At 44.5% G+C, this 25,357-nt stretch overlaps 1 protein-coding gene across 7 annotated transcripts in view; it reads left to right on the forward strand.

Annotated features, from left to right (window-relative positions):
* ZNF606 (zinc finger protein 606) overlaps window positions 1–25,357 on the forward strand; it is a 30,456-nt gene that overhangs the window by 1,584 nt on the left and 3,515 nt on the right. For 2 of the 7 annotated variants that reach the window (XR_009498914.1, XM_059903820.1), the window contains exons 1-7: window positions 613–640; window positions 1,716–1,824; window positions 2,557–2,613; window positions 3,216–3,304; window positions 11,531–11,657; window positions 11,886–11,984; window positions 17,056–18,681. Coding sequence is in view for 5 of the 7 variants with exons in the window: in XM_059903820.1 (XP_059759803.1) it covers window positions 1,794–1,824; window positions 2,557–2,613; window positions 3,216–3,304; window positions 11,531–11,657; window positions 11,886–11,984; window positions 17,056–18,681 (2,029 nt within the window). In the remaining 2 variants the exon portion in view is untranslated. Of the gene's footprint in view, window positions 1–612; window positions 641–1,715; window positions 1,825–2,556; window positions 2,614–3,215; window positions 3,305–11,530; window positions 11,658–11,885; window positions 11,985–13,496; window positions 13,556–17,055; window positions 20,300–25,357 lie in introns of those variants that run through there. The other 5 variants (XR_009498915.1, XM_059903822.1, XM_059903818.1 and 2 more) reach the window with 5 other exon arrangements.

Below are 25,357 nucleotides of genomic sequence, written 5' to 3' on the forward strand. Positions count from 1 at the left end.
CCCTAACGTCAGGCAGCGGTGGCTGGGGAGCGCGGTCCGTGGCTGGGAAAGCACGGCCCGCCTCGCCGAGGCCTCTGGCACAGCGGTCCGGGTAAATCCCTAGAAGGCGGAACTCGGAGGCCGAGCACCTCCAGGAACTTGCCAAGGTGGCGCTTCCGGTCCAACCGGAAGCGCTCCGCCTGGAACTACCACTCCCAGCAGTCCGCGCGGCGCGTCCCGGTCGACGCCGGGCCGGGGCCGGGGTGGGGGGGCGGCCGCCATTGTCCGCTGCTGAGGTGAGGCGGTCGCCCAGTTGGTGGAGTTGCTACTGCTGCCGCTGCCGCTGCCGCCGCCGCCGCCGCCGCCGCCGGCCGGGAGGGTCGGGAGAACGGGTGGGGAGAGCCGACGCCTACACTCGCGGCGGGCGCGACGCCAGGGCGGGTCCCTCGGCCAGCCTCCGGCCTCGCGGCCGCGCTGGAACAGCTGGGCGGGCCCGGGTGAGCCCTGCGCGTCGGGCCTTTGTCCCCCGGGCGGGAACCCCAGACGCACGGGCGAGCCGGTCCGAACGTCCCCGGCGAAGCAAACGCGAGCTTGTTAAGTCGCCCGCGAAGAGCGGCGGGCACCGGCCCGCAGGGGTGCGAGGCCGGTGGCTGCGAACCAGGTGAGTCCGGCCGTTCCCGAGACGGGCTGTGAGCATCGCACCCGCGGCAGGGTTGCGGAGGAAATCCGGGGCGGGAGGCCAGGAAGCGGGAGGCGAGGACGCCTCCGAGGCGGTTCCGGGGAGTCCACCTTTCCTTTCCCTGCGGGCGTTTCTCGTACGAGCCTGTTCTCATCTGATGCGGAGGCAAGTCAAAAGGGGGTTGGGAACAGCCCAGGGCTCCTTTAAACGTACAGTGACCGGAGGACTTTGTCAAGTTGCAGGCAAGAGTGCAGAATACTCAGTGTGCCGACTTGGAGTTCGGGCGCAGATCCCGTGCTCCTGGTGCCCAGTGGGCGTCCCAGTGCTTTATGCACGCTCCCAGGAATCCGCAGAGCTCTGCCCGTGGGCGTCGGTGCCCTCAGAGAGGTCGCGGGACATGCATAAATAAGCCTAGAACTTAGGGAGTTGGGGGGGGGGGGTCTGGGCTCCAAACCCGGCTTTCTGTTGGCCTCTGCACCAGCAGAGACAGACAGACTTGGGCCTGGTAGGTCTTCCAGGTGGATTTTTTCTTTTTTTTAAGATAAAATTTACGTAACATAAAATTAACCATTTAATCGTACAAGTCAGTGATTTTGTTGTGCTTTCAGAACGTTGTACAGTCATCACCACTATATAATTCCAGAACATTTTCATAACCCCCCCAAGTAGAAAACCCCTGAACCCATTAAGTAGTCATTCCCCCGTTACTCCCTCCTCTCTGCTCTAGACAGCCACTTACGTGTGAAGGTTGTAGGTAGATTTTACAGTAATTTTCGTTAAATCAACAGAAAAGCTACCTTGTCATTGTCAGTAGCTGTCTCTTGAGAACTGTTGACAGATTTCTGCTCTCTTATTCTGCAACGTGCCCATTTTTCAGCTAATTCTTGTCACCTTTCATTTCTCTTAAGAAATTCTGTTATGTTTTTGACATGTAAATTGTATTCTTATAATGCTCTGTAGGAGTCTTTTGCTGTTTCTGTGGATGTTTTCTCTTTTTTCCCACCGGATCTTCTGTGAGAAAAGACCATTTTTTGTCTTTTTACACTTTTATCACTAGGTGGGTATTGCAGTTGCTTTCAGTAATCACCCAAATCCACTGCTCCTGGGCAAGTTCCTGGTGGATTAATCCTGCAGGATGGCAGCCATCAACCCGTGGGCTTCCTGGGGTGAGTACAAATCTTGTTTCTTCTGGGCCGCCCCAGCAGTGATCTGCTGGAGAAGGGCTGAGGGCTTTTGGGATTGGTGGGGGGGCGTCTCTCTGTCTTGGTACAGAATTAGAACTGAGTGAGATTTCTTTTAAAAATTGGTTGTTTGTATTAAAGACAATGTAATTTTTGTGTATTTCATAGTCATCTCCTGAGAAGTCTCATTAGTTCTAAGAGATTTTCTAGTGATTTGTGTGACAGTCATACATACAACCAAAATTTCTCTAGTAGTCCCGTATTTTTTACTATTATTATTGTTTCTCACTATATAGCACTGGTTTATAATATAAGAACAATGTTAAAATAGTGTCAGTGGTGTGTTTTATCTTTAAGCGAGCTTTCATGTATCTGTCATTAAAGACATCAAAGGAGTATCTTTCTACTAATATTTTTAAAAAATTAAGTAATGTTAAATTTTATCAAATATCTCTCTAGCCCATTTAAGGAGTTCTGTTCTTAATTGTTCTGTTGCTGTATCATATCAATAAAATTCCTGAAAGTGACCCACCTGTGCATTTCTGCTATAAATCTAGCTTATGTTGGGTTTGTTTCACACGTCCTTGGACTCTACTTATGGAATTTTGTTTTGCGCATTAGTGAGACAGTTCTCCTTTTCCATTTGTAGCCTTTAGTCACTAGGATTGGTGTCACAGTTCTTTCCTTTCCTTGTCCTAACCGGATCCTCTGATGCAGGTATCCTTACGGACCAGTCCTGGGGGATGGCTGCTGTTGACCCGTGGGCCTCCTGGGGTGAGTCAAGAACTTTTGTCCCCGGACTTCCCTGGTGGTCCAGCAGTTAAGACTCCACGCTTCCATTGCTGGGGATGCGGGTTCCATCCCTGGTCAGGGAACTGTGATCCGACATGCCTCATGGTGTGGCAAAAAAACCCCAAAAAACAAAAAAAACAACTTGTGTCCCCATCAGGCACATTGGTTAACATGCTGTGGTCTCTCCCAGCAGTAACCTGCCATTGCCAGGGAATTAGAGCTGGGGAGGAGGGGGCTGGGGGCATGGGGTCTGGTCCAGCTCTGTCTCTGGGCAGAACACTCCACTGGGGGATACAGTGTGATGATATCTCCAGGACAGGATGCATGCGAATGAATGTGTGGCCACTTACGGCTCAGGCCTAGAAAGTCTGTGAAGAGACACTGTGTCTAAGACAGTGCCTCAGAGCAAGGGGGGATGGTTCATGTGTTTAGGCACATTCTTTAACTTCTCGGCCCCACTGCTTTCATCTATAGCATGAGGAGGTAGGGTTTTTCCCTTGTCCAAAGGGGAAGGACAGGGTCAGGAGGTGGGACTCACTTCTGGCAGGGAGAACTGCCTCTGTGACTTCACTTTCCTCCCCCAGCTCTGTGTCCTCAGGACTCTACCTGGTGCGTGGAGAAGACCCCTGAGGAGAGGAGGAGGGCCCCCAGGCTTCTGACAGCCCAGGTCCAGGTGAGATGGGGCTTCTGCTTTTTCCTGGAGGGTTGCCCTCTTCCCTAAGGTGTTCAGGGTGTTCCCGGCCATCCCAGTCGATGTACTTCCTCAGTTTACCACAGTTAGGGTTTGGGTAGAGAAGGAATCAGCTAGAAGTTTATTAATTCCTGAGCACAGGTTGGGAGAATTCTGTTTTCCATGACTTGCAGCCTCACTGTCAACCAGCCTGTTCAGAGTCCCAAGCCCCAGCTGTGCTGTGGGCTCTTTGGTGGATAAGGGGCAACCCCCTTTTGGCTAGCAGCCCCCTCCTCTTTCCCTCCCACCTTCCCTCATGTATTCAGTGCCTGACTCAGATTGATGATGTCTGCTGAGCTCTGTGCTTACTGGGAGGAGAACAAGGTGATGTGTTAGCCCCCATCCTGAGGAGCTCCCATGCCCCTTTCCAGGGTGGTTCAGTCAACTACTGAGACCTCACCATCTGCCTAGTGCTGCACATGTGGTTCAGGACACAAGCCAGAGGTGCTTAGGGAGGCCCTGAGCCCTGGAAGAGCTGAGCACAACTGATGCCTTGGGAGAGTCTGCATAGAGGCCGTGGGGCACAGAGCACCTGGGGTCCTTTTGCTGTGGAGAGGAGGCTGCCTGGGAGATAGGGCACCCCTGAGCCAAGGGGTAAAGGGGACATGTCAGCCAGGTGGGCATAGCCTGGTGAGCAGGAATCTGGCCTCCTGTAGCAGCATGGGGACACACTGCATGACCAGCGTCTGGGTGAAGGCTGACTTTAATTAGATTTTAGGCCAAAGAGGCCAGGACAAACCCAGCCGCATCCTGAATGCCCGCCGCAGAGCTGGGTCTCCATCCTGGTGGTAATAAGAAGCCTCAGAAGTGTTGGGAGCAGGAGGAACCAGGGTCTAGAATGTGGCTGTAAAGTTGCCCCTTGCAGGGGAGTGGAAAGAAGGGGGGCTGTGGGAAGCAGGCTGGCGTATCAGGCTTCAGTCTGACTGGCACCTGGAAGCAAGATCTGAGAGGTATAAGGGAGTTGAAGCAGGAGGACTTTGTGACTGTAAGGGCACAAGGGTGGCTTCCGAGAGAAATAGGGCAGCACAGTTCATGATGTTGGACAGGTGTCATCTCCCTCCTCCCCTCTTGCTCAACGGCCTTACTTGAGGCAGCCACTTGAAAAAATTTTTTTAATAAAAGCTTTATTAAAATATTCATGTACCGTAAAGTTCAACTTTTTAAAGTATGTAGTTCAGTGGGTTTTAGTATATTCACAGAACTCTGCAACCATCACCAGTATCTAATTCTAGAACATTTTCATCATTCCAAAAAGAAACCCTATACCCATTAGTAGTTACTCCCTGTTTCCCCCAACTCTCAGCTCCTGGCAACCACTAATCTACTTTCTCTGTATTTGCGCATTGTGGGCATTTCATATAAAGGGAATCATATAATATATGGCCTTTTGTGTCTGGCTTCTGTCACTTAGCATATTTTCAAGGGTCCTGTATGTCATATCGTTTATCAGTATTTTATTTCTTTTCATGACTTGGAAGTAGCCATTTTTAACTTACTGTTTCAGTTTCTTAGGGTTTTTTCTAAATGAGAGATTTTTATCCTAGTTCTTCAAATTTACATGTACTCTAATGATTCTCTGCTGTGAAAGACAAAAATAATTTCATTACTATATTTAGGTTTTTCATTTCTAAGTTAAAATAATGAATCAAGCAAATGTGAGATACTGTGATATAAAAATGTTAATAACATCTCTGCTTAGCTTTATGCCTCCCGCCAAGTTAAAAAAAAATTAACGAAACCTCCCACGGTTTCAAGGCTGACTGGTGAAGCACGTCGTGAGTATGCTGTCCCCACGTCACAGCACTGCCGTCTCAGGTCTGAGCCACGTAATGAGGGCATCACAGCTTGGGTGACTGGTGTTCGCTGCTCTTACAACGTGCGGTCATTTGCAGACAATCGATAGTGAAGCTAGACTAGGCTGAAAGATGGGCCCTGATCAGTTGCTTGGGAACAGAAGTTAGCTGTAGTGAAGTGCTGTGAAGAAGTTCTAATAACCACTGTGCTGCACTCTGCTGTCGATTTATGTGAGGGTTTCTGAGAGTTATTAGAGTTAATGCCGAGAAAATAAAATGGAGAATTAAAATAACACCACCCTCTAATGTCTGAAGAGTTGTGATTTGTGAGCATGTACTCCTGGCCCCTCCCCACACCCACTTTGGATCTTTCCCTGTGGGAAACTCAAGACTTGAATGTGTGAGTTTTGTATTAAGTGAGGTCTTGGGAACACAAACAAGAGCCCCTTATCCCTCTATTGTTCCCTCCAAATTAAATATTTATTGAAATAAAGCATTCACCTGGTGAAAATATCAAATGCTGTCATCCCTTGTTATCTGAATAGTCCGATCTTACAAACATGTTGGTTAGTGAAGTTTCAGCTAGTGGGAGCCCATTATTTTGATGAATAGGGAAAATAATAATAATATCCCAGCCCATATAAAAACCCCAGCCAGCCCCCGCAAATGTGGAAACTCTCAAACCCCCACTATAACAATCCACCAAAGATTTCTACACAGTAAACATTCACATAAAACACCAATTAATGGAATACTCTGCCTCCATCTTTGGTTGTCTCAAGGATGAGCACAGTTTAGTTATATTTTTCCTTCTCTGCTAAGAGCTTGCCCTAAAATATTAATAAATAATGAAATTCTGAAGATGCCAGAGAGTATATCTGAACTTCCCCAGGTTCCATGAAGGGGCCAGTTGTCAGAGAATTCAGGTAATGCAGGAGCAATCAGATGAGATCCTTAGCTGTCAGGCAAACAGCTAAGACCCAGCTCAGCACCCCCTACATCCTCCCTTAAACCCTCCTGTAGTTTAAACGTGAGGCTGGTGTGTCAGATTTCATAAAGTGCCTTAGAATGTCTAGATAAACGATTATACTTGTGTACAAAGCAACATGTCCAAAAATGTTTACAAGAATTTGGGTGAAACATCTTTGCAAGTCATCCTGGCAGATGATATTTGGAAAGTAGGAGTTCAGGTAAGGGTTACCTGTGAAATGGAAGGGCTCACTCCTACCTAGGGGGTGGGGCCCTTCTCTGTCCTGCTTCCTTGCTCCTAAGCATTAGGTAACAGTGAGACTTTCGTCTCCCAGCCCCACCTCTTGTCTCCACAGCTGGTGAGACTAGGTGCCTATCTTCTGCTGTCTCTTCTGTTTCATCACCAGCCTCAGTTTTGCATTTTCTTTGCATCCCTAAGGCCTCCACGAGTTGTGGGCCCTGACATTGGGGCGTATTCCTCTGGGGGTCTTTTTTCTTCCTGATTGGCAGTCCATGGGCCCTTCCAGTTTTGATGACATCTCTCAACTCTGAAAATATTTTTTATTTAAATTTTTATTTTGACAAATTCCATAACTGCAGAAAAGTGTAAAAAATGATTAAACAGGGTTCCACTCCAAATTAATCATCGTTAATGTTTTGCCATATTTGCTTTTCGTTCCTTTTAGTCCCCAATCACATTCTTTTCCCACCCTTCCTGACAACAACCACTTAAGATACATACACAGTTAATCCATTTTCATACTCATATGTAGGTAATAAACTATGTAGACATTATAAGGTAATCTGGTTTTTTTAACAATGCTTTTTCTACATGTAGCTTTTCTACACCTTTCAAGGTCAATTTTGAGGTTCATCCATGTGGTAGATGAAGGTCAAGTACATTCCTTTTGCCACATCAGAGAAGCACACTCTATTCATCTCTTCTGAGAATAGGTTTATAAGTCCTTCCTCCTTCCACCATTTTTCCTATTCCAAACAAAGCCCTGTGGAAGTTCTTATAGTTTTACTTTGTGCGCACATGTAAGTTTATCTAGGCATACCCTGGAGGCAGCATTTTGCTGAGTTTCAGGGTGTTTGTGTTTTTAGTGTGACCAGTGCTGCCACGTGGCTCTGAAAGGGCAAAGCCCCTTCTCAGTCTCCCCACTCAGAAGGTGCCTATTTCCCTGCATCTTTGCTGCCACTTGACAATATTAATATCGGGTCTTTTATTTTTTGTTTACCTCAAGACCACAAAAGTATATTGCATTATTTTAATTTTCATGTCCTTGATTGCTAGTGAGGTTGAATATCTTTAAATGAGTTATTGGCCATCTGTATTTCCTTCTTTCTCTGTGTGTCTCCCATCCCTAGATTTCTGAATCTCACATTAATATACAGGCCTTTCATGCTTTCTGGATCCTGAGTCTTTGCCGTATATGGATTATCTTCTCCAAATCTGTAGCTTGTCTCTATGGTGTCTTTTATCAGTGAAATGGTTTTTGGTATATTTTTGTCAAATATATCTGTCTTTGTTTATGGCTAGTGTTTTGTGTCTTTTTTAAAGAAGTCCTGTATTTTTTAAAAATTCCCTCCTGTTTTCCTTTATATTATTTTTCTGAGGTTGTCTGTTAGATGGCCCCCTGACTGCTGTGTTTTTTATCTCTTCTTCATATTCTCTGAGCCTCTTGTATTATCCTGTCCTATTTTATACCGAATCTTTCCCATCTGGGAATTAGAAGTATAGGTCATTGGAAGTTGGATGTGACTGCTGACTGGATTCTCTGTCCTCTTAGCTGCTAAGTTCGGTCTTTCCACCTGTGCAGATGTTCCTCATGTGTGCAGGGGCCCTCTGGTCTGTCTTTGTTTACCAGAGAAGAGCTGTGAGGCTGTGTCTGACAAATCTGCTTTGTGCACCTGAGCAGGTCTGATTCCTGATTGACCTGCCTCTAGGTCTCTGTCTCTATCTGTCTCTCTCCCTCTCTCTCCCTCCCTCCCCTGACAAGTCTCACTCTAATCTCCATGTGCCTCGGTGGGCCAGGATCACCAGGTCGGTTCTGCTTCCCGTTTCCTGGGTGCACAGCTGGCTGTTAGGCCACAGACCCCTCCCCTCTCCCTGTGTTGGGCTGAAGGGGTCTCAACTCCAGGGTAGTCACTCATCCAGGCAGCCTGAGAACCTCCCACACTCTTGAGTATGAGGAGGGTCCAGGGAGTTTTGCCCACAAGGCAAAGTGGCTGGCAGGGATGTGGGGCAACTGGCAAAGTTGTCCTGAATATAGAGGTCCTGAGATAGACCTTGCAGCCTGATTCTCATGACTTCAGTGGCATTTAAGCTCAGAGCCCAGAGCCTCTCCTGGGGTCCTGCTTCCCCTGCAGCCCCTTCTAACGTGCAGGCCTGGGGTCTCCTTTGCTCTGTTTCCTCGGTCAGCCACACTCATCTGCTCCCCATCTTGCGGGAATGTGTAGAACACCACATGCCAATGGCCTCTTTGCTGGCCAGTTATGTCGTTTACTTTCTTCAAAAAAACTTTAGGAGATTTTAAAACCCTAAGAGTTTCCTGTTGCCACTATAACAGATTGCCACAAACTTAATGGCTTAGAACAACATGAATTTATTCTCATGTTCTGGAGTCTGAAGTCTAGAATGTGTCTACAGGGTTGTGTTCCTTCTGGAGGCTCAGGGGAGAGGCTGCTTCCTTGCTTTCACTCGCTTCTAGAGGCTACCTGCCATTTCTTGGCTCATGACCCTTTCCTCCATCTTCAGTGTGCATCACTCCGACCTCTGCTTGCATTCTCTCCTTTTCTCTGACGCAGACCCTCCTGCCTCTTTCACTTGTAAGGACCCTTGTGATTTCATTGAGCCCACCAGAAAATCCAAGATAGTCTTCCCATCTCAACATCCTTAACGTAATCATATCTCTGTAACTATGACATCTTTTGTCATATTAAGGTAACAGTCATTAGGACATGGACGTCTTTGGCAGTGCCATTATTCAGCTGACGACAGACACCCACATTCACCAGCCTTAGCAAATGTCACCTTCCAGCTTTCTCCCTTTTCATTTATTCGGACAACCTTTTAAAAAAAAAAAAAAACTAGAGTATTTTATAGTGAAGCACAGATACTGTATCATTTCACCCCTAAACACTTCTGTGTATGTATCTGAGGCATACATACCTTTTAGAAGATAAACACAATACCTTTATCACACCCAACAAATTAACAACAGTAATTCCTTACTATTACCTAATACCAAGCCCGTATTCACTTTTCCCCACTTGTCCCCAAAATGTCTTTTGCAGTTGGTTTATTCAGATCAGGATCCAAGCAAGGACCACACGTTGCAAGTGCTTCGTGTACTGAAGAAACCAGGTCACCTGTCTTGTTGGGTTGCCTGATTTTGCCCTTGTGATGTCCTTGGATGAGTTCCTCTATCCCGCTGTCTCCCATAGACCGGTAGTTGAGCTAGAGGCTAGGGCAGATTCAGGCTTTGTATTTTGGACAAGAGTACTTGATAGGTGGTGCTGGGTCCTTCTTACTGTCCTGCATCAGTGGGCACAGGTTGTCTGGTTGGCCCATATCCAGGTGATGTGATGGATTAGTGGGTGCAGGTATTGTCAGGCTGACCCCTCCATCAGACATTTCCCTTTCTGCCTTTCACCTGTGGCTTAGCAGTCATTGATGATCATTGCCAATGTCCACTATTTTATTAGGGGTTACAGAATCTCTCTAGTGATTTCATTCCTTCTGTGTCAGTTAGATGTGGTGGTTTTGTTCCTTTTTAAGTATGTGTATGAGGATCTGTTGGGGTCTTGGGAAGGGTGGGAGGTGAACTTGTGGCTCAGTCCACCAGCTTGACAGCTGCCACGGTGTGGGTTTGGACTTTGTTAACTATTGAACTTTGAAGCCATTTAAGTAGGTGCCACCCTTCAGGGAGATTAGGGAGCGTGAGACGGGCACACCAGGAGCACCCTGGGCAGGAAGCCTGGCCTCCCAGCTGGTCTCCCAAGTGTGATCACTCTGAAAGTGCATTGAGTTTAGGTATGGTGCACACTTAGGTTTTGTGCACTTCTCTACCCGAATGTTACATTTAAGTAAAAAAAGTTTACCCAAAAAATGTAGAAGCAGCAGCCAGTAAGGAAACTGAGGCCTGGGCATGTCTGTAAGAGGAAAATCAAAAAATTGGAATTGAGGAGTCCAAGGTTAGGGAGGGTTTCACTAAAGGAGGTTGTGATTAGCAGTTGTAAATGCTTTTTGGAGTTAGAGAATCACTGGAGCAGAAGCAGTTCTGTGTTTCAAGCCAGTCATGTGAAGGTGGAGGAGGAGCAGTTCAGACCAGCAGAGTAAAGTCTACACTGAAGACCAGCATGAGGGCTGACCCTGATCGGAGATGACTCGCGGGACAGAAAGGAAGGCCGCATGCGGGTGGAAGGGAAGTGATTAGCAGGCTGTGAGGAAGTGGAAGGATGCTTGGAGTGGAAGTGCGCTGCGCGTGTATCCATTCAGTGGGTGTTTGTCCTGGGGATGATTCTGCGCTGACGTGGAGGGGAGGACCGTAGTGAACAGACAGGCCAAGAGGGGGCCCTAGGAAGGAGCAGGGGCTGTGGGGTTTGTCGCTCGCTCACCTCCCATGAAGCACAGCTTGCTCCCCAGTCCCCCTGCCCCACCCTGGAAGTGCCCAGATACCTGAGGCTCACGTTGATGGCTTCAAAGGACTGTAAGGGATGCATTCATTGCAAAAATTAGACTTCCCTTTAGCTTTCTAGTGGGTATTCCTGGTTCTCTTTTTCCTAAAAACATCAGTTTGAACTTTTTCAAACTCAAAGTGCTTTGACAGCAACTCTAAGTGATTCTCTTTGGCTTGGGCTGCTCTGCTCAATCCTGTCTCACCCCTACCTCCAGTCCTTGGGTCGGAGACAATCTGGGAGTGGAAGTGTCTCTGCTGTGGCCAGGAAGGCGGTCACCCTTCCAGGTCCTAGATCCACACGTGGAGCAGACTTGAGCCCCAGGTTCTCTGGTCTGTGACCAGGGCTCAGAGTCTGCATCCACCCTGGTCCTGATCTCGGTCTTATTAAGTGTCTGCAGTTCCAGAGAAGCAGGAGGAATTGCCCAGATGGGAGTCCTGTCCATACTAGCCAGTGTTAACTAGAATTGGGCAAGATCTTAGAAGAGACCTGATCATCTTTATTGTGGGCCCAGATATCTAACTCCCTAAGAGTACATCCCAAATGCAGGGTCTTGGGTGGCTCCCAGTGAGACCTGACCCACATCAGTGAGAATACTGAACGCATCCAGGACAATTCCTCTATGTACTTTCTCCTCCCCAGGGCTGTCAGCCTCACTCCAGCCCCAGAAAACACTGGAGTGGGGGTGGCTCCGGGCTGAGGAGGAACATGTGTGCTCTTTTAGGAACCAGTGACCTTCAAGGATGTGGCTGTGGACTTCACCCAAGAGGAATGGGGGCAGCTGGACCCTGTTCAGAGGACCCTGTACCGTGATGTGATGCTGGAGACCTATGGGCATCTGCTCTCTGTGGGTAAGGCGGGGACTGCCCAAGTAAACGATGCTGTCCCCCTTGTGATCCCCTATGCTACTCTCTGTTTACAAGCTTACGAGGCCTCAGAAGGGCTGAGATGATCTTGAGCCTTGAGGTTCAAGGACGAAATCCCTATTGCTCATAAAGCATGAAGTGAAGTCATTCATGAAAAATAGGCAAGGGAGGGTTACATGGCTCTACAAGCCTGTGTTTTTCCTCCACATGTAGGGAATCAGATCGCCAAGCCCGAGGTCATCTCCCTGTTGGAGCAAGGAGAAGAGCCGTGGTCAGTGGAGCAGGCATATCCTCCTCAAGGCACTTGTCCAGGTGAGAGCAGACCCCAGGTGGGAGCGAGGAACCTTCCTCCAAGCCCTTCTTGTTTGAGAAGTGGGCTGAGGCTGTGAGGAGTTCACTTCCTCAGAGACGGTCACAGTTCCTTCCAAGGAGCTTTATCCCTTATATTGACTTTTTTCTGCTGTTGATTCAGAGCAAAGATGCCCACCTGTTTAACACGGTAACAGTTTTGTATGCTACAGTTTCCCTCCTCACCTCTCATGTTCTCTGCTTTGTCCCTTTGTCTAAGAAGACTTCTCATTCATTTACCTGCTTTTTAATTTTTTATTGCCAAACTTGTGGCCTGTAGTCACTGACTCTTCTTTCAAAAAAACAAAAAAAAAATTTTTTTAATATAGATAATGTATTTACGTGATTCAAAAAACTCAAAGCTATATAAAATGTGTAAGCTGAAAAAAATCTCATTTATACACTCTCCTCTTATCCACATTATTATTATTCTCCAGAGAGACACACAGGCAGACACACAGACACACAGAGGCACACACAGGTAACCACTTTCCTTTTACTATAAATTTTGGGGTTATTTTATTAGTGGTTGCCCTGGGAATTATAATTAACATCTTAATTTATAACAATTTAGTTTGGGTTACTATCAGTTTAATTTTGATAGTATACAAAAACTTTGCTTCTGTATAGCTCTGTCCTCCCTCTTTTGTGCTATTATTGTCACAAATTACATCTATACATTGTGTCTCAACATAGATTCATAACAGATTTATTTATTTATAATTATTGCTTTATGTAGTTGTCTTTTAAATCAGATAGGAAACAAACAAAAAATGCATTTGTATGGTCTTCTTGTATTTACCTATGTAGTTACCTTTACTGGTGGTCAGTATTTCGAGTTAGTGTCTTTTCATTTCAACCTAAAGAACTCCTTTTAGCATTTCTTGTAGGGCAGGTTTACTAGCAGCAAACTCTTAGCTTTTGTTTATCGGAGAATGTCTTGATTTCTCCATTTTTGAATGATAGTTTTGCCGGGTATAGAATTCATGGTTGACATATTTTTTTTTCTCTCTGGCCTCCATGGTTTCTGATGAGAAATAAGCTGTTTATCTTGTTGAGGATCCCGTGTCTGTGATGACTTGCTTCTCTCTTGTTGCTTTCAGGATTCTCTCTTTGGCTTTGGCTTTTGAAAGTTTAATTACAGTGTGTATGCATGGGCCTTCTAGATTCGCAGGAATATGTTAGAACTTTTCAAATCTATGGACATCTCACTCCTCAGGTTTTCCTTTCATTTTCTGGTTTGTGTATTGTGTACCCCGTCTGTTTTCCATCACCTCAGACAGTAACGCTTTAAAACATTGCCATTAAATGTTTGACAAATACCTACTTCCTAGAAGTTTTTAGCGCTATGCAAGTTCCCACAAGCCTTTCAAGTGGGGTCTTCCTGGGAACCACCAAACAGGTCAGATAATGACTGTTCTTTGGGAATGAGGCTTTGAAAAAGCTCTAGCTTTGTTCTGTTCCTTCTATCACCAGAAATGTGAGCTGTTATTTTCCAAGGCTACTGCTCAGTTGAGGAGTCAGATGGGATTAGGGTAAGTTAAAATGCCACAAAACTCACCGTTATTATTGAAACTCAGCCGTTTTCCTTGAATAAACTCTCCCTGGGTTGCTGCAAGGCTTTGGTTAATTTAGAGAATTCTGAAGAAACTTATTCTGTCAGGTTTTGCCAGTTTTATGGTTGCTTTTATGGAGTGGTGAAATTTCACTGACGTCTTACCGAGGTTAATTACTTGCAATAATTTCTATTGTTTGTTTCCTGAGTTTCTTTATGCAACTATAAGCATATAGGCATATGTAGTTACTTTTCACCTTTCCAAAGGTAGAATACAATACATATCGTTCTGTATCTTGTTGTTTTTAATTTAACGATGTACAATGGCCCCCTCTTGAGTCCTGAAGTTGGACATCTTCCCATCTAGTGAAGTGGACTTTTGTGGAGTCTTACCAGTTGCCCCCTATCTGGATCTGAAACCTTCCACCAAGGAGTCATGAATTCCAGTAGCTTTAATGGTCAGTGCTGACCATTCTAAGTAACTGTCCTGAGCCCTGTGGTTCCACCACCTCCATCCTTACACTTCTGCCTTCTTGGAAATCATCTCAGCTGTCTCCTTGATCTTGATAGAACCAGGAATCTTGGCTCTCCCTTCTAGATTGTTTCCCCGTCTTCCTGATCTATATCCCTGATGCCAACCTTCTGTGAGTCTGCTAAGCTGGAAGTGGGGAAGTCATCCTGACTCCCTGCTCTTTCCTCTCTAAGAAGTAATCTCTTGTCTGACTTCTGAGATTTTCTTCCTCTGAAATGTCAGCTGTGTCATTCAGCTTCCACCAACATCACCCTCAGGTAGGCACCCTCATAAAATTCCAGCTCAAGTTGGTGAGTGAATTATTATTTGTTATTAGCCCCCTCAGATGTTATTTCTAGATTTATATCCCTGAAATCTTCCATTATGAGGTCTCTGCCAGTAAACCTACAGTGACTTGAGTTGCCTTTTAAATAACTCTGACCGGATTTCAAGACCTTCCAATTTTTTCTATTATTTTGCTCATTTCCTGACTAGTTCCTGCAGTTTACTCAGCTGGCATCCTTAAGGCCCTCCTTACATTTCAGTCACATCACGCATGCCTTTGCTCATGCCATACCAGCAGTCTGTCTGTATATGAGCCATGCCCGAAGACTGAGCTCATGTCATTTCTCTTGTGTGAAACCTTCCTTGATTCCTTCTGTCGTGGTCTCCTTTTCTGACCTCCCATCCGCTTAGCATCTACAACCCCACAAACTCTCAGTGATGTAATATGTGTATTCATAACTGTTTAGATCGTCATCTCATCACATAGATTATAATTTACAGGTGGAAGAGACACTCAGGCCATAAGTACTGAGTATGAAGCTGGACGGACATTGTTTATCTAATCAGTGACTTGGTCAGCTACCATTTTTTAAAGTTTCTACTGGAAAAATTCAAAAGTTGTTTGAAGATCATTCCCTAACTACTAGGAGCTAAGCTTAAAATTGATAGTAAGTGCCATTTCTTGAGCAGAGTAGGATCTCTCTCTGTTGTAATGGACTTGGGTAGTAAAAGGGGGAAAATGGTGTATAGTGAAGAAAGAAGAAAAACCTGGAGAAAGAGGACAAGGGTCTAGGCCCTGTTGGGTACCTGCAGCATTAGACCCTGTGGTATGCTGAATAATGATACCCGCCCCCGCAAAATGTCCACATCTGAAACTTGTGAATATGGTGCTTTATATGGCAAAAGAGACTTTTTCAGATGTGAATTAAACTAGGGATCTTGAGATAGATCATCTTGGATCGTCTGGATGGGCCCATGTTATCGTGAGGTCGTTCTAAGAGTGAGGCAGGAGTGTCAGAGACACAGAGATGTGACTGACAGAAGCAAAGGTTGGAAGGATATACTTTGAAGATGGAGGGGGGAGCTACAAGCCAAAGAATGCAGGCAGCTTTTAAAGCTGGAAAAGGCAAGGATGTGGATTTTCCCCTAGAGCTTCTGAGGAAAGCTATCTTGATTTTAGCCCAGTGAAAGCCATTTAGAACTTCTGACTTTCAGACTGTGAGACAATGAGTTTGTTATTTTAAGCCACTACATGTGTGGTAATTTGTTACAGCTGCAATAGGAAACTAATACAGACCCCTGTTGTTGGAGGACTGATACCTCAGCAGTGATGATAGGTAGCTTCCACATATTGAATTTGCCAGACATTTTGCTGGATTCACAATCTCATTTAATCTTCAGAAAAGTCACGTAAGGATAGTGGCAGAGCCAGTACTTAAATACAGATTATCAGACTATAACTCCTGTATCTGCTTCATTGCAGTGTGCTGTCTTTCAAGTCTATCTCTTTTGTCATTATTCTACACATGTTAGAAGAACTTAAGGAGTATCCTGAAACCATGTGATTTTTGCCATTCGGGCGGATGATTTTGTGTTATTGACTGAACTCTGTGAGATAGGAAATAATGTGATAGCTTGAAGCCTTTGTTGGTGTTACTTTCTCTTAACCCCATCCCCTTCTTTTTTTGACAGGTGTCAAAGTAGGGGAACAGAAAGGACATTATAACATAGAAATGAATTAGCACACTTTAATAATTTAAACATTAGTTGCTGAGGGGCTGGTTGTTCATCTGTCTTTTGTTAAGCCAGTTATTATTTTTTCACCTTAATAGTATTAAATGCGTCTGGATCCTCCAGACAACCCCCAGGTTCAGTGATTCACTAGAAGGACTCCCTGGACTCAAAAGGCATTATATTCAGAGTAATGGTTTATTACAGTGCAAGGTCACAAAGCAACATCAGCAGAGGGTAAAGGTGCATGGAGCTAGGTCTGGAGGAAACCAAATGCAAGCTTTCAGTAGTTCTTTCCCAGTGGAGTTGCAAAGAACACACTTAATTCCTTCAGCAATGAGTTGTGTGAAGTGTCATCTACTAGGGAAGCTTGCCCAAGCCTGTGAGTCCAGGGTGTTTATTGGGGGTTGGTCATTTAGACACACATGACTGACTGACTAATCATGGAAGCTCCAGAACCCCAGAAGGAAAGCAGGTGTTCACCATAAATGTACAAACTATCTAGAGAAGTTGGTACAGTATACTTCAAGGGTTCAAGCATGCAGAACACTCTTATGAGTTAGAACATTCCAGGATCTCAGTCCTTAGGAGTTGGCCAAGGGCCAGTCATGAAACAGGCCTTCTTGGGAATGTGCAAAGTGTGACCAACTCAAGTGTGTAGAGTTAACTCTTTCCTGCACACACATAATAACTGGTCCTCCTTTTCATGGGAAGATACTCCTAAATGGGTTTTATTCATATTCAGTGCACACTTTGTATTCTGGTTAACTACTTTTGTTCACTTTTTACCATTCTTCTCTTTCCTATTACAATCTTCCTCTGGGTTACAAGTCTATTTGGAAACAAGTTCATGCTTACCTTTTCGATAATATGGACAGTAAATCTTACCTTTTGCACTCTACTCTTAGAAGTTCTTTCCCTATGCTCTCATGGATTTTTTCTGTTTATTTCAGAATGGATGAGAAATCTTGAAAGCAAAGCGTTGATCCCAACACACAGCATTCTTGAGGAGGAACAGTCCCATAGCATGAAGTTGGAGAGATACATATGGGATGATCCTTGGTTCTCCAGGTTAGAAGTTTTGGGATGTAAAGACCAATTAGAAATGTATCACATGAACCAGAGTACAGCTATGAGGCAAATGGTCTTCATGCAAAAGCAAGTACTGTCTCAAAGAGGCTCTGAGTTCTGTGAACTTGGGGCAGGGTGTAGCCAGAGCCTAAGCATTGTTCCATCTCAGAAAGTTTCTCAAATAGAACATTTCTATAAGCCTGATACAAATGCTGAAAGTTGGAGATGTAACTCAGCCATAATGTATGCAGATAAGATTACCTGTGAAAATAATGAGTATGACAAAGCCTTCTACCACTCCATGCAACCTGTTCACCCTGCAAGGGTGCAAACTGGAGATAATCTTTTCAAATGTACTGATGCTGTTAAATCTTTCAATCATATACTGCATTTTGGTGATCATATGGGAATGCATACAGGAGAAAAACTATATGAATATAAGGAATGCCATCAAATCTTTAACCAGAGCCCATCATTTAGTGAACATCCAGGACTTCATATTGGAGGAAACCAGTATGATTACAAAGAATATGAGAATATCTTTTACTTTTCATCCTTTATGGAACATCAAAAAATTGGTACTGTAGAGAAAGCATATAAATACAATGAATGGGAGAAAGTCTTTGGGTATGACTCATTCCTTACACAGCATACAAGCACTTACACTGCAGAGAAACCCTACGAATATAATGAATGTGGGACGTCTTTCATCTGGAGCTCTTACCTTATCCAACATAAGAAAACTCATACTGGAGAGAAACCCTATGAATGTGATAAATGTGGAAAAGTTTTTAGGAATCGTTCAGCCCTTACTAAACATGAACGGACTCACACTGGAATCAAACCCTATGAATGTAATAAATGTGGAAAAGCCTTCAGCTGGAATTCTCATCTTATTGTACACAAGAGAATTCATACAGGAGAGAAACCTTATGTGTGTAATGAATGTGGGAAGTCTTTCAACTGGAACTCCCATCTTATTGGACATCAGAGAACTCATACTGGAGAGAAACCTTTTGAATGTACTGAATGTGGGAAATCTTTCAGCTGGAGCTCCCATCTTATTGCCCACATGAGAATGCATACTGGAGAGAAGCCCTTTAAATGTGATGAATGTGAAAAAGCTTTTAGGGATTACTCAGCCCTTAGTAAACATGAAAGAACTCACTCTGGAGCAAAACCATATAAATGTACTGAATGTGGAAAATCCTTCAGCTGGAGCTCCCACCTTATTGCCCATCAGAGAACTCACACAGGAGAGAAACCCTATAACTGTCAGGAGTGTGGCAAAGCATTCAGAGAACGTTCAGCCCTCACTAAACATGAAATAATTCATTCTGGAATTAAGCCCTATGAATGTAATAAATGTGGAAAATCCTGCAGCCAGATGGCTCACCTTGTTAGACATCAAAGGACTCATACTGGAGAGAAGCCCTATGAGTGCAATAAATGTGGAAAATCCTTCAGCCAGAGTTGCCACCTTGTTGCCCATCGGAGAATCCACACTGGTGAGAAACCCTACAAATGTAATCAATGTGAAAGATCCTTTAACTGTAGCTCTCATCTTATCGCACACAGGAGAACTCATACTGGAGAGAAACCATATAGATGTAATGAATGTGGGAAAGCATTTAATGAGAGTTCTTCCCTTATTGTACATCTGAGAAACCATACTGGAGAAAAACCCTACAAATGTAATCATTGTGAGAAAGCTTTCTGTAAGAATTCTTCCCTTATTATTCATCAGAGAATGCATAGTGGAGAGAAACGCTTTATATGCACTGACTGTGGAAAAGCCTTTAGTGGTCACTCAGCCCTACTTCAACACCAGAGAAATCATAGTGAAGAGAAACTCTGTGAATTGAATTGATGAGAGATTTTTCTTTTATTGTACATTTGATAACACATTGAAAAAAACCCTATAAGTATAATCAAGAGGGGAAATTTTTAATACGAGTTCAGTAAGACTTCTCCCCTTATTAATCAGTAGAAATTATCTTCGTAGAAGAAACCTGTGAATGAAAAGAATAGGCAAAAGCCTTCCACAGTTGTGTAGCCTTTATTTAACATCAAATAATTACAGTGAAGAGGACACCAGACTCCCCTCATGGTCCACCAGGAATCCTACTTGAGCAACATGAACGTAGGGAATGAGACATCTTTTAGTAAGAGATCTCAACTATTTGTGGATCAGAGTGCATTGTTAAAGGAAAAACTTTATCCTAGGAAAAGTGTTTCAACTAGAAATACGCTGTTTTGCATCAAGCTGGAATATTGGATGGAAGCTTTACAATAACATTTTGTGCATCATTACGGAAACACAGATTGTGCTATTATAAGGGGAGGGTCTGGGTGCCCTTTAAGGAATAGAATGTGGAATACTAAACCTGAATTTAAGGGAAAAAAAGTGTTGAATGGGATATTTACTGTTGATCGAGATTAACCTTAGAAAAGATTAGTAAATGAGATTACTAATGATGGAAATGTATTGCCCATAAGTATGAGACTGATGTTGTTGGAACAAAAGGTGATACTTAATAACCCAGTGTGTCAGTGACCATGGTTTACTCATTACTGCATTGTTGGACAATTAGTTTGTAATCTGTTTTAGGCAGTCACTGTAAGTTATAATTATGGATACTGAGTCAATATACATAACAAAAAAAGGAATAAAAAGGACACAAAATTGTATATACATATCTACTATAACATCTAAAAAGTGTATATGCATAACGACTGGAAAGACCCATGGATAGATTAACCCAGTTAAGGTTTTTTTTTTAAGTTTTACAAACACATACAGCACTTATCATGTGCTAGACTTTGTTTTAAATACTTTTCAAATATTAACTTGTTCAGTCCCCTTAATTCTATGAGATAGGTACTATTATTATCCCAGTTTTACAAAGGGAGAAACTGAGGCAGAAATCATGAGAAACCTACCTAAGGACAGAGTTAGTTAGGAGTAGAAAGATTGTTTGGCTCCAGAGATTGTTTTAACCACTGTATTGCACTGCCTCTGCAGTGATTTTTTTCCCCTAATGTTTTTTTTTTTTAATTTTGTTCAGTGTTCTTATAGTAGATATTTGATAATAAAAATCAAATTCCTAAACAATGAGAAGTAAAGTTACCTGGGTTTCTGCCCTGTGGGATTTTGGGTAGCATGAGAGCAAAGCTCCCTTTGGAATATGAAGTCTGGATTGGACATTCAGAATCAGTGCATTTTCTGGGCTCTGCGTTCCCTAGAATTTCACCACCTATGACCCTGAAGATTACAGCAGAGCAGGGGCTGGAGGACTCACTGGAGGTTTGGGCAAGTCAGAGGAAATGCCCCTTGATGGGTTTAGAATGCCCTCATGAGGCAGAGGGCAAGAGACACATCTGCACATGAGAGCACCATTTCTCAAGATCTCCCTAGAATTCAATGTTTATATTTTCTTTATCTTCTCCAGATGAAGAGATTACTTGATAGTAGGGAGGGTTCAGAAGGAAAGGGAGCTAATCAGTCATAAAATGAGGAAGTTTCTCTGAGTGCTCAGAGAGGAAAGGGGGCAAGATGGATAGCGTTGGGTGGCGTTTCTTCGTTGGGTGGCGTTTCTTCGGTTCACAAATATTTTCTGTATTTCCCTAAGGTAGGGCTATAATTAGGGGCCAGCAGGCCTTCCTGGATGGGTTTCAAAGGCATTGGTTAGAAATCCAGGGTACAGAAGGTTCATCTAGTTCTCGAGGGGTCCATGACTCTCCAGTGGTTGAGAAAAAGTGGCCTGCTGGTATGGTGGGACTCTGTGCTCACTGTCAGACTCCCGTAGCTGGCGCTTCCATAGGTATGTAACACTGACCCTACCTTAATGTATAGGGGTTGCCCAGTAAAGGTTGCAGGGGTAAATTAATTGGATTTCTTGTGTGATTTGTGCAGAGATCCTTGGAGAGAATAGAGGCAGCACTATTAACCTCTGTAAGAGACAGCAACCTAATGCATCAAGAGGTGTATTGCCAACATATGGGTATTGTATTCTAACACCAAAAGTAATATACTTTGAATCCAGATTCTCTGATTTAGGGACTACAAAGGATTTTGTAAGTCATACACAAATATTCCACAAGCATCCTGGCAAGTTCTGTAACTGTACCACCAAGCTTAGTATCTTTTAAAAAATATTTCTAAATGGGCCTCCTGGACTTCTAAAGTGTCCTTCTAAAAGGGTCCCAGACTTCTGCTTCCTCCTAGAAGGATTCCCTACCTCCCTACCACCTATTACACAACCTTATGTATGCCCAGGGCTCCCAGGTCCCCTCTTATCTCCCTTATTCTAACCCACATGTAGCTCAGTTCATTGCCCTTTTGATCCCCACGCTCCACTCTTCCCCAACTCTGAAACCTGCTGGGCTCAGTTGGAACTCTCCATTCAGCCATCTTCTGCTGTGACTGAAACTTGGGTCTCCCCTCTGCACAGTACCTTTCCTTATGATCCTTGCAGGGAGTAGCTGCTTCATTTGTTGCTTCTAGATTGTTTTCGCTCCCTTCTCTCTAAAACTGAGTTCTGACTCTTGGGACACCAAACTGTCATATCACTTTTGCTTCCCTCTGTTGCAATCACCTTATGAATGGTTCACTCTTCCCATCCGTAAAGATTTCAGCTCTTGCTGTATTGCATCTAAAACCACCCCCATCATAATACTTCCTGATTTTATTGTCCAGGTAGATGATCTTCCTATGTCCTGACCTCACAGTTCTTTAACCTGTCTGCTCACGGTTTTGTCACCCACCCTGCAACAGACGGTCACTCCCATAGTCATCCCTAGGAGCATTCCATTACCAGTGACTGGAACCTCCCCATCATCGGTTTCAAATGTCTTTTCCTAAGCTCGTTGGCTTTTCAGTACCAAGATTTCAACAATCCCTTCACTGAATCTTCCCTTATGCTTGCTCCCAGCAGACGACTTTGCTTCTTGTTTCCCTGAGTGAATAGAAGCCAGCAGAAGCCTTGCATGACATCTGTCCACCTTCTCTACCCACTTTCCATAATTTCCATGCCTTCCCACTGGTGCCTGTATATGAACTGACTGGGTTGGCACCAGAGCCTGTCCCATGTCCACTACTCCAAGACATCACTCCAGCAAGTTTCCCTTATCTCTTGTATCCTCAGGTTTTCTATATATACTGGATTATCCCCATGGACATGTAAACATACTTCAAAAAACAAAACAAAAAAGTCTCTGGCTCCTGAATCATTCTCTGCTTTGTTTCAGAAAGCAAAATATTTCAAAAGTTGTCTGTTCTTGCTGTCTTCACTTCCCTTCCATTCTTTCTTTTTTTAAAAAAAATATGTATTATTTTTGGTTGCGTCGGGTCTTAGTTGGGGCACACGGGATCTTTCATTGCGGCACGTGGGCTTCTTTCTAGTTGTGGCGCGCAGGCTTAGTTGCCTGGCAACATGTGGGATCTTAGTTCCCCGACCAGGGATCGAACCCGCGTCCCCTGCATCGGAAGGCAGATTCTTAACCACTGGACCACCAGGGAAGACCCCTTTCCATTCTTTCTTGGACCCACTCCAAAACCTACCTTGCTGCCAGATGACCTCCACATTGCTAAATCCAGTGGTCAGTTCTGTTTTCTTCCTTGACGTTATCAGCAGCATCTTAGATTCTTAGATAATAGATCATTTCCTCCTTGAAACACGTTCACCTGGCTTTTGGGACTTGCCTCCTGCCTCTCTGGCCTTCATTTCAGGCCCCCTTTGCTGTTCCTTCCCCACCTCCTTCACCTCTTACTGTCAGACTGCCCACTTCCCATCTGCTCACAGTGCCTTGATCTCATCCAGTCTTGAAGCCCTGTAAACACCACTGGTATGCTGATGACTCTCCCTTTAAGGCCACAGTTTGATGAGCTTTGAAAACTGTCAACACCCTTGCAACCACCACTACAATAAAAATAGAGAATATTTGCCCTTCTCCAAAAAGTTCCCTCATGTCTTTTCACAGTTAATCTCCACCCTACCCCAAGACCTGGGCAACCACATGTCTGCTTTGTCAGTACATATTAGAATTGTCTTTTAGAGTTTTATAAAGATAGAATCATACAGTATTCTATTCATATGCTACGTTTGTATCCAGATTCTTTTGCTCAGCATGTTTTGGAGGCTCATCCACGTTGTAGCATTTATCAGTAGTCTACTTTCTTTGCTGAGTAGCTTTCCATTATGCGGATGTGCCACAGGTAGTAGTCATCCTGTTCACCTGTAGATGGACATTGACTTGTTTCCAGTTCTGGGCTAGTGTAAATACAGCCGCTATGGACATTCTTCTTCAGGGCTTTTTTGTGTATGCAGGTTTTCATTTACCTTGGGTAAAAACCTAGGAGTGCAATAGCTGAGTTGTACGGTAAGTAAATGTTTAACTTCATAAGACACTTCTATGGACCTTTTAATCTGATGTCTTTATTCTGTTTTACATTCTGGGAAATTTATCTCTTATTTTTTAATATTTCATTTTTGCCATTTAAAAAGTTTCTCTTTTTAGGACTCCTATTATTTAGATGTCAGTGTGTCTGTGTCTGTTGTTCATATCTGTTACCTGCTCTTTTGTGTACTCTAGTTCCTTCACCTTTCTTCCTTCTGTCTGGACATTTCCTCAGCTTGCTAATTTGTTTCTCAGCTGTCCATTTTGCTGCTCATTTCCTCTACTGTGTCTTCATTTCAACCACTATTTTACATTTCTAATATTTCTACTTGGTTCTCTTTTATGTGTTCTTATTCTCATTTCCTATTGTTAGTATCATGCCTTATCTCTTTAAATGTACTTAATTGACTAAGTTAAAATTTTGGTCCATCTGTTCTAATATATGTGCTTCTGGTGGAATCTGTAATCCAGTGTGTTGTTTTTCTTTTTGAAATAGTTATGCTCAGAAAATTGCTTACTGCCTGGCCAGTGAGCACGTTTATTTCTCTTAGGGAAGCAGCTACTCCATCAGTTTTTATGCATACATGAGACAGGATCAGATCCTGGTCCCTGTAAACCCCACTGAACTCAGGGGTGGGAGGATGGATCCTAGGATGGAGAGGTGAAGGCATCAGAAAGCCAATCACTGACTTCTTACCTCACAAGATAACTGAAATGTGATTCACCAGCCCAGGGCTCTGTGGAGGCAGGGTGGAGAAACATGTGCCTGATGTGATGTAGTCTCTGCCTGTCTCTCAGCTACTCCGAAGCCCTGCCTTGATTCCACTCCTCAGGAAGCCTGAACCAGAGGCTGTGTCACTGCAGCTGTGGGTGATGCCGGACCATCCAGTCAACGAATTCTCCTCACTTTCCACCTCACTGCCCTGTCTTTACTTGCTTCATCGCACACGTCTCTACGGAACATCACCTGGTCTATTTTTTTCCTTCCTTATTGTCCACACCATCTCCCGACACCATACACTAGGCTGTGAGCTCCATGGGGGAGGGCACCTCGTTGGTCCTGGTTGTGCTGTGTCCCTAGTGTCCAGCACAGCACCTGTGGTTCTGTGAGTGCTTGGAACACACCAGCAGGTTGTTGCTTGTGCTTCCCAGCAGCCCGACCTCATCAGGTGGGGTGGCCATGAGTTCTCATCATCCTGGGTCTTCTGACCATGGAGAGGAGACTGGGGGGTGACTGTGGGGTGGTGCCCACAGGGAGAAGGGCTTTGCAATCATAGACAGATGGTCAAGAACCCCTGTATGTGGGAGAAGGACTAGTCAGAAGGCTTGACCATAAAATGGGGGGTGGGGGTGGACATCAGAGATGCTACAAATCAGACTCACCTTGTGGGCAGAGAAGTGGCCAGGAATGTGGGCGGTGCTGGGAGCTCCCCAGCAACACAGAGTCTTCGAGTCACGAGGGTCAGGGCTCATCCCAGCCTTCCCTGCAGATGCTGTTCTGTCTGCACAGGCAACACCCTCCCTTGTGTTGTCACAGAGACAAAATCCCCCTGCAGATGGAGTGGGTAGCACTTACGGGCAGCACTGTGCTCAAGGTGGGTCCTCGTGGTGGGAGGAACTGCTGAAGAGTCTAGACAAGTATTTATGCCTTGAGGACGGAGGGTTCCCAGGTGGAGAACTGGGGGCCCGAATCACAGGGAACCTGATCAGATTTTCCAGCAGGAAGTCACTAAGTTTGGCCTTGCTCCCCAAACTCCTGATCCTAAAAGTCACTTGGGGGCTTAT

The sequence above is a fragment of the Balaenoptera ricei genome, chromosome 19 (genome assembly GCF_028023285.1).
Source record: "Balaenoptera ricei isolate mBalRic1 chromosome 19, mBalRic1.hap2, whole genome shotgun sequence".
NCBI classification, from domain to species: domain Eukaryota; kingdom Metazoa; phylum Chordata; class Mammalia; order Artiodactyla; family Balaenopteridae; genus Balaenoptera; species Balaenoptera ricei.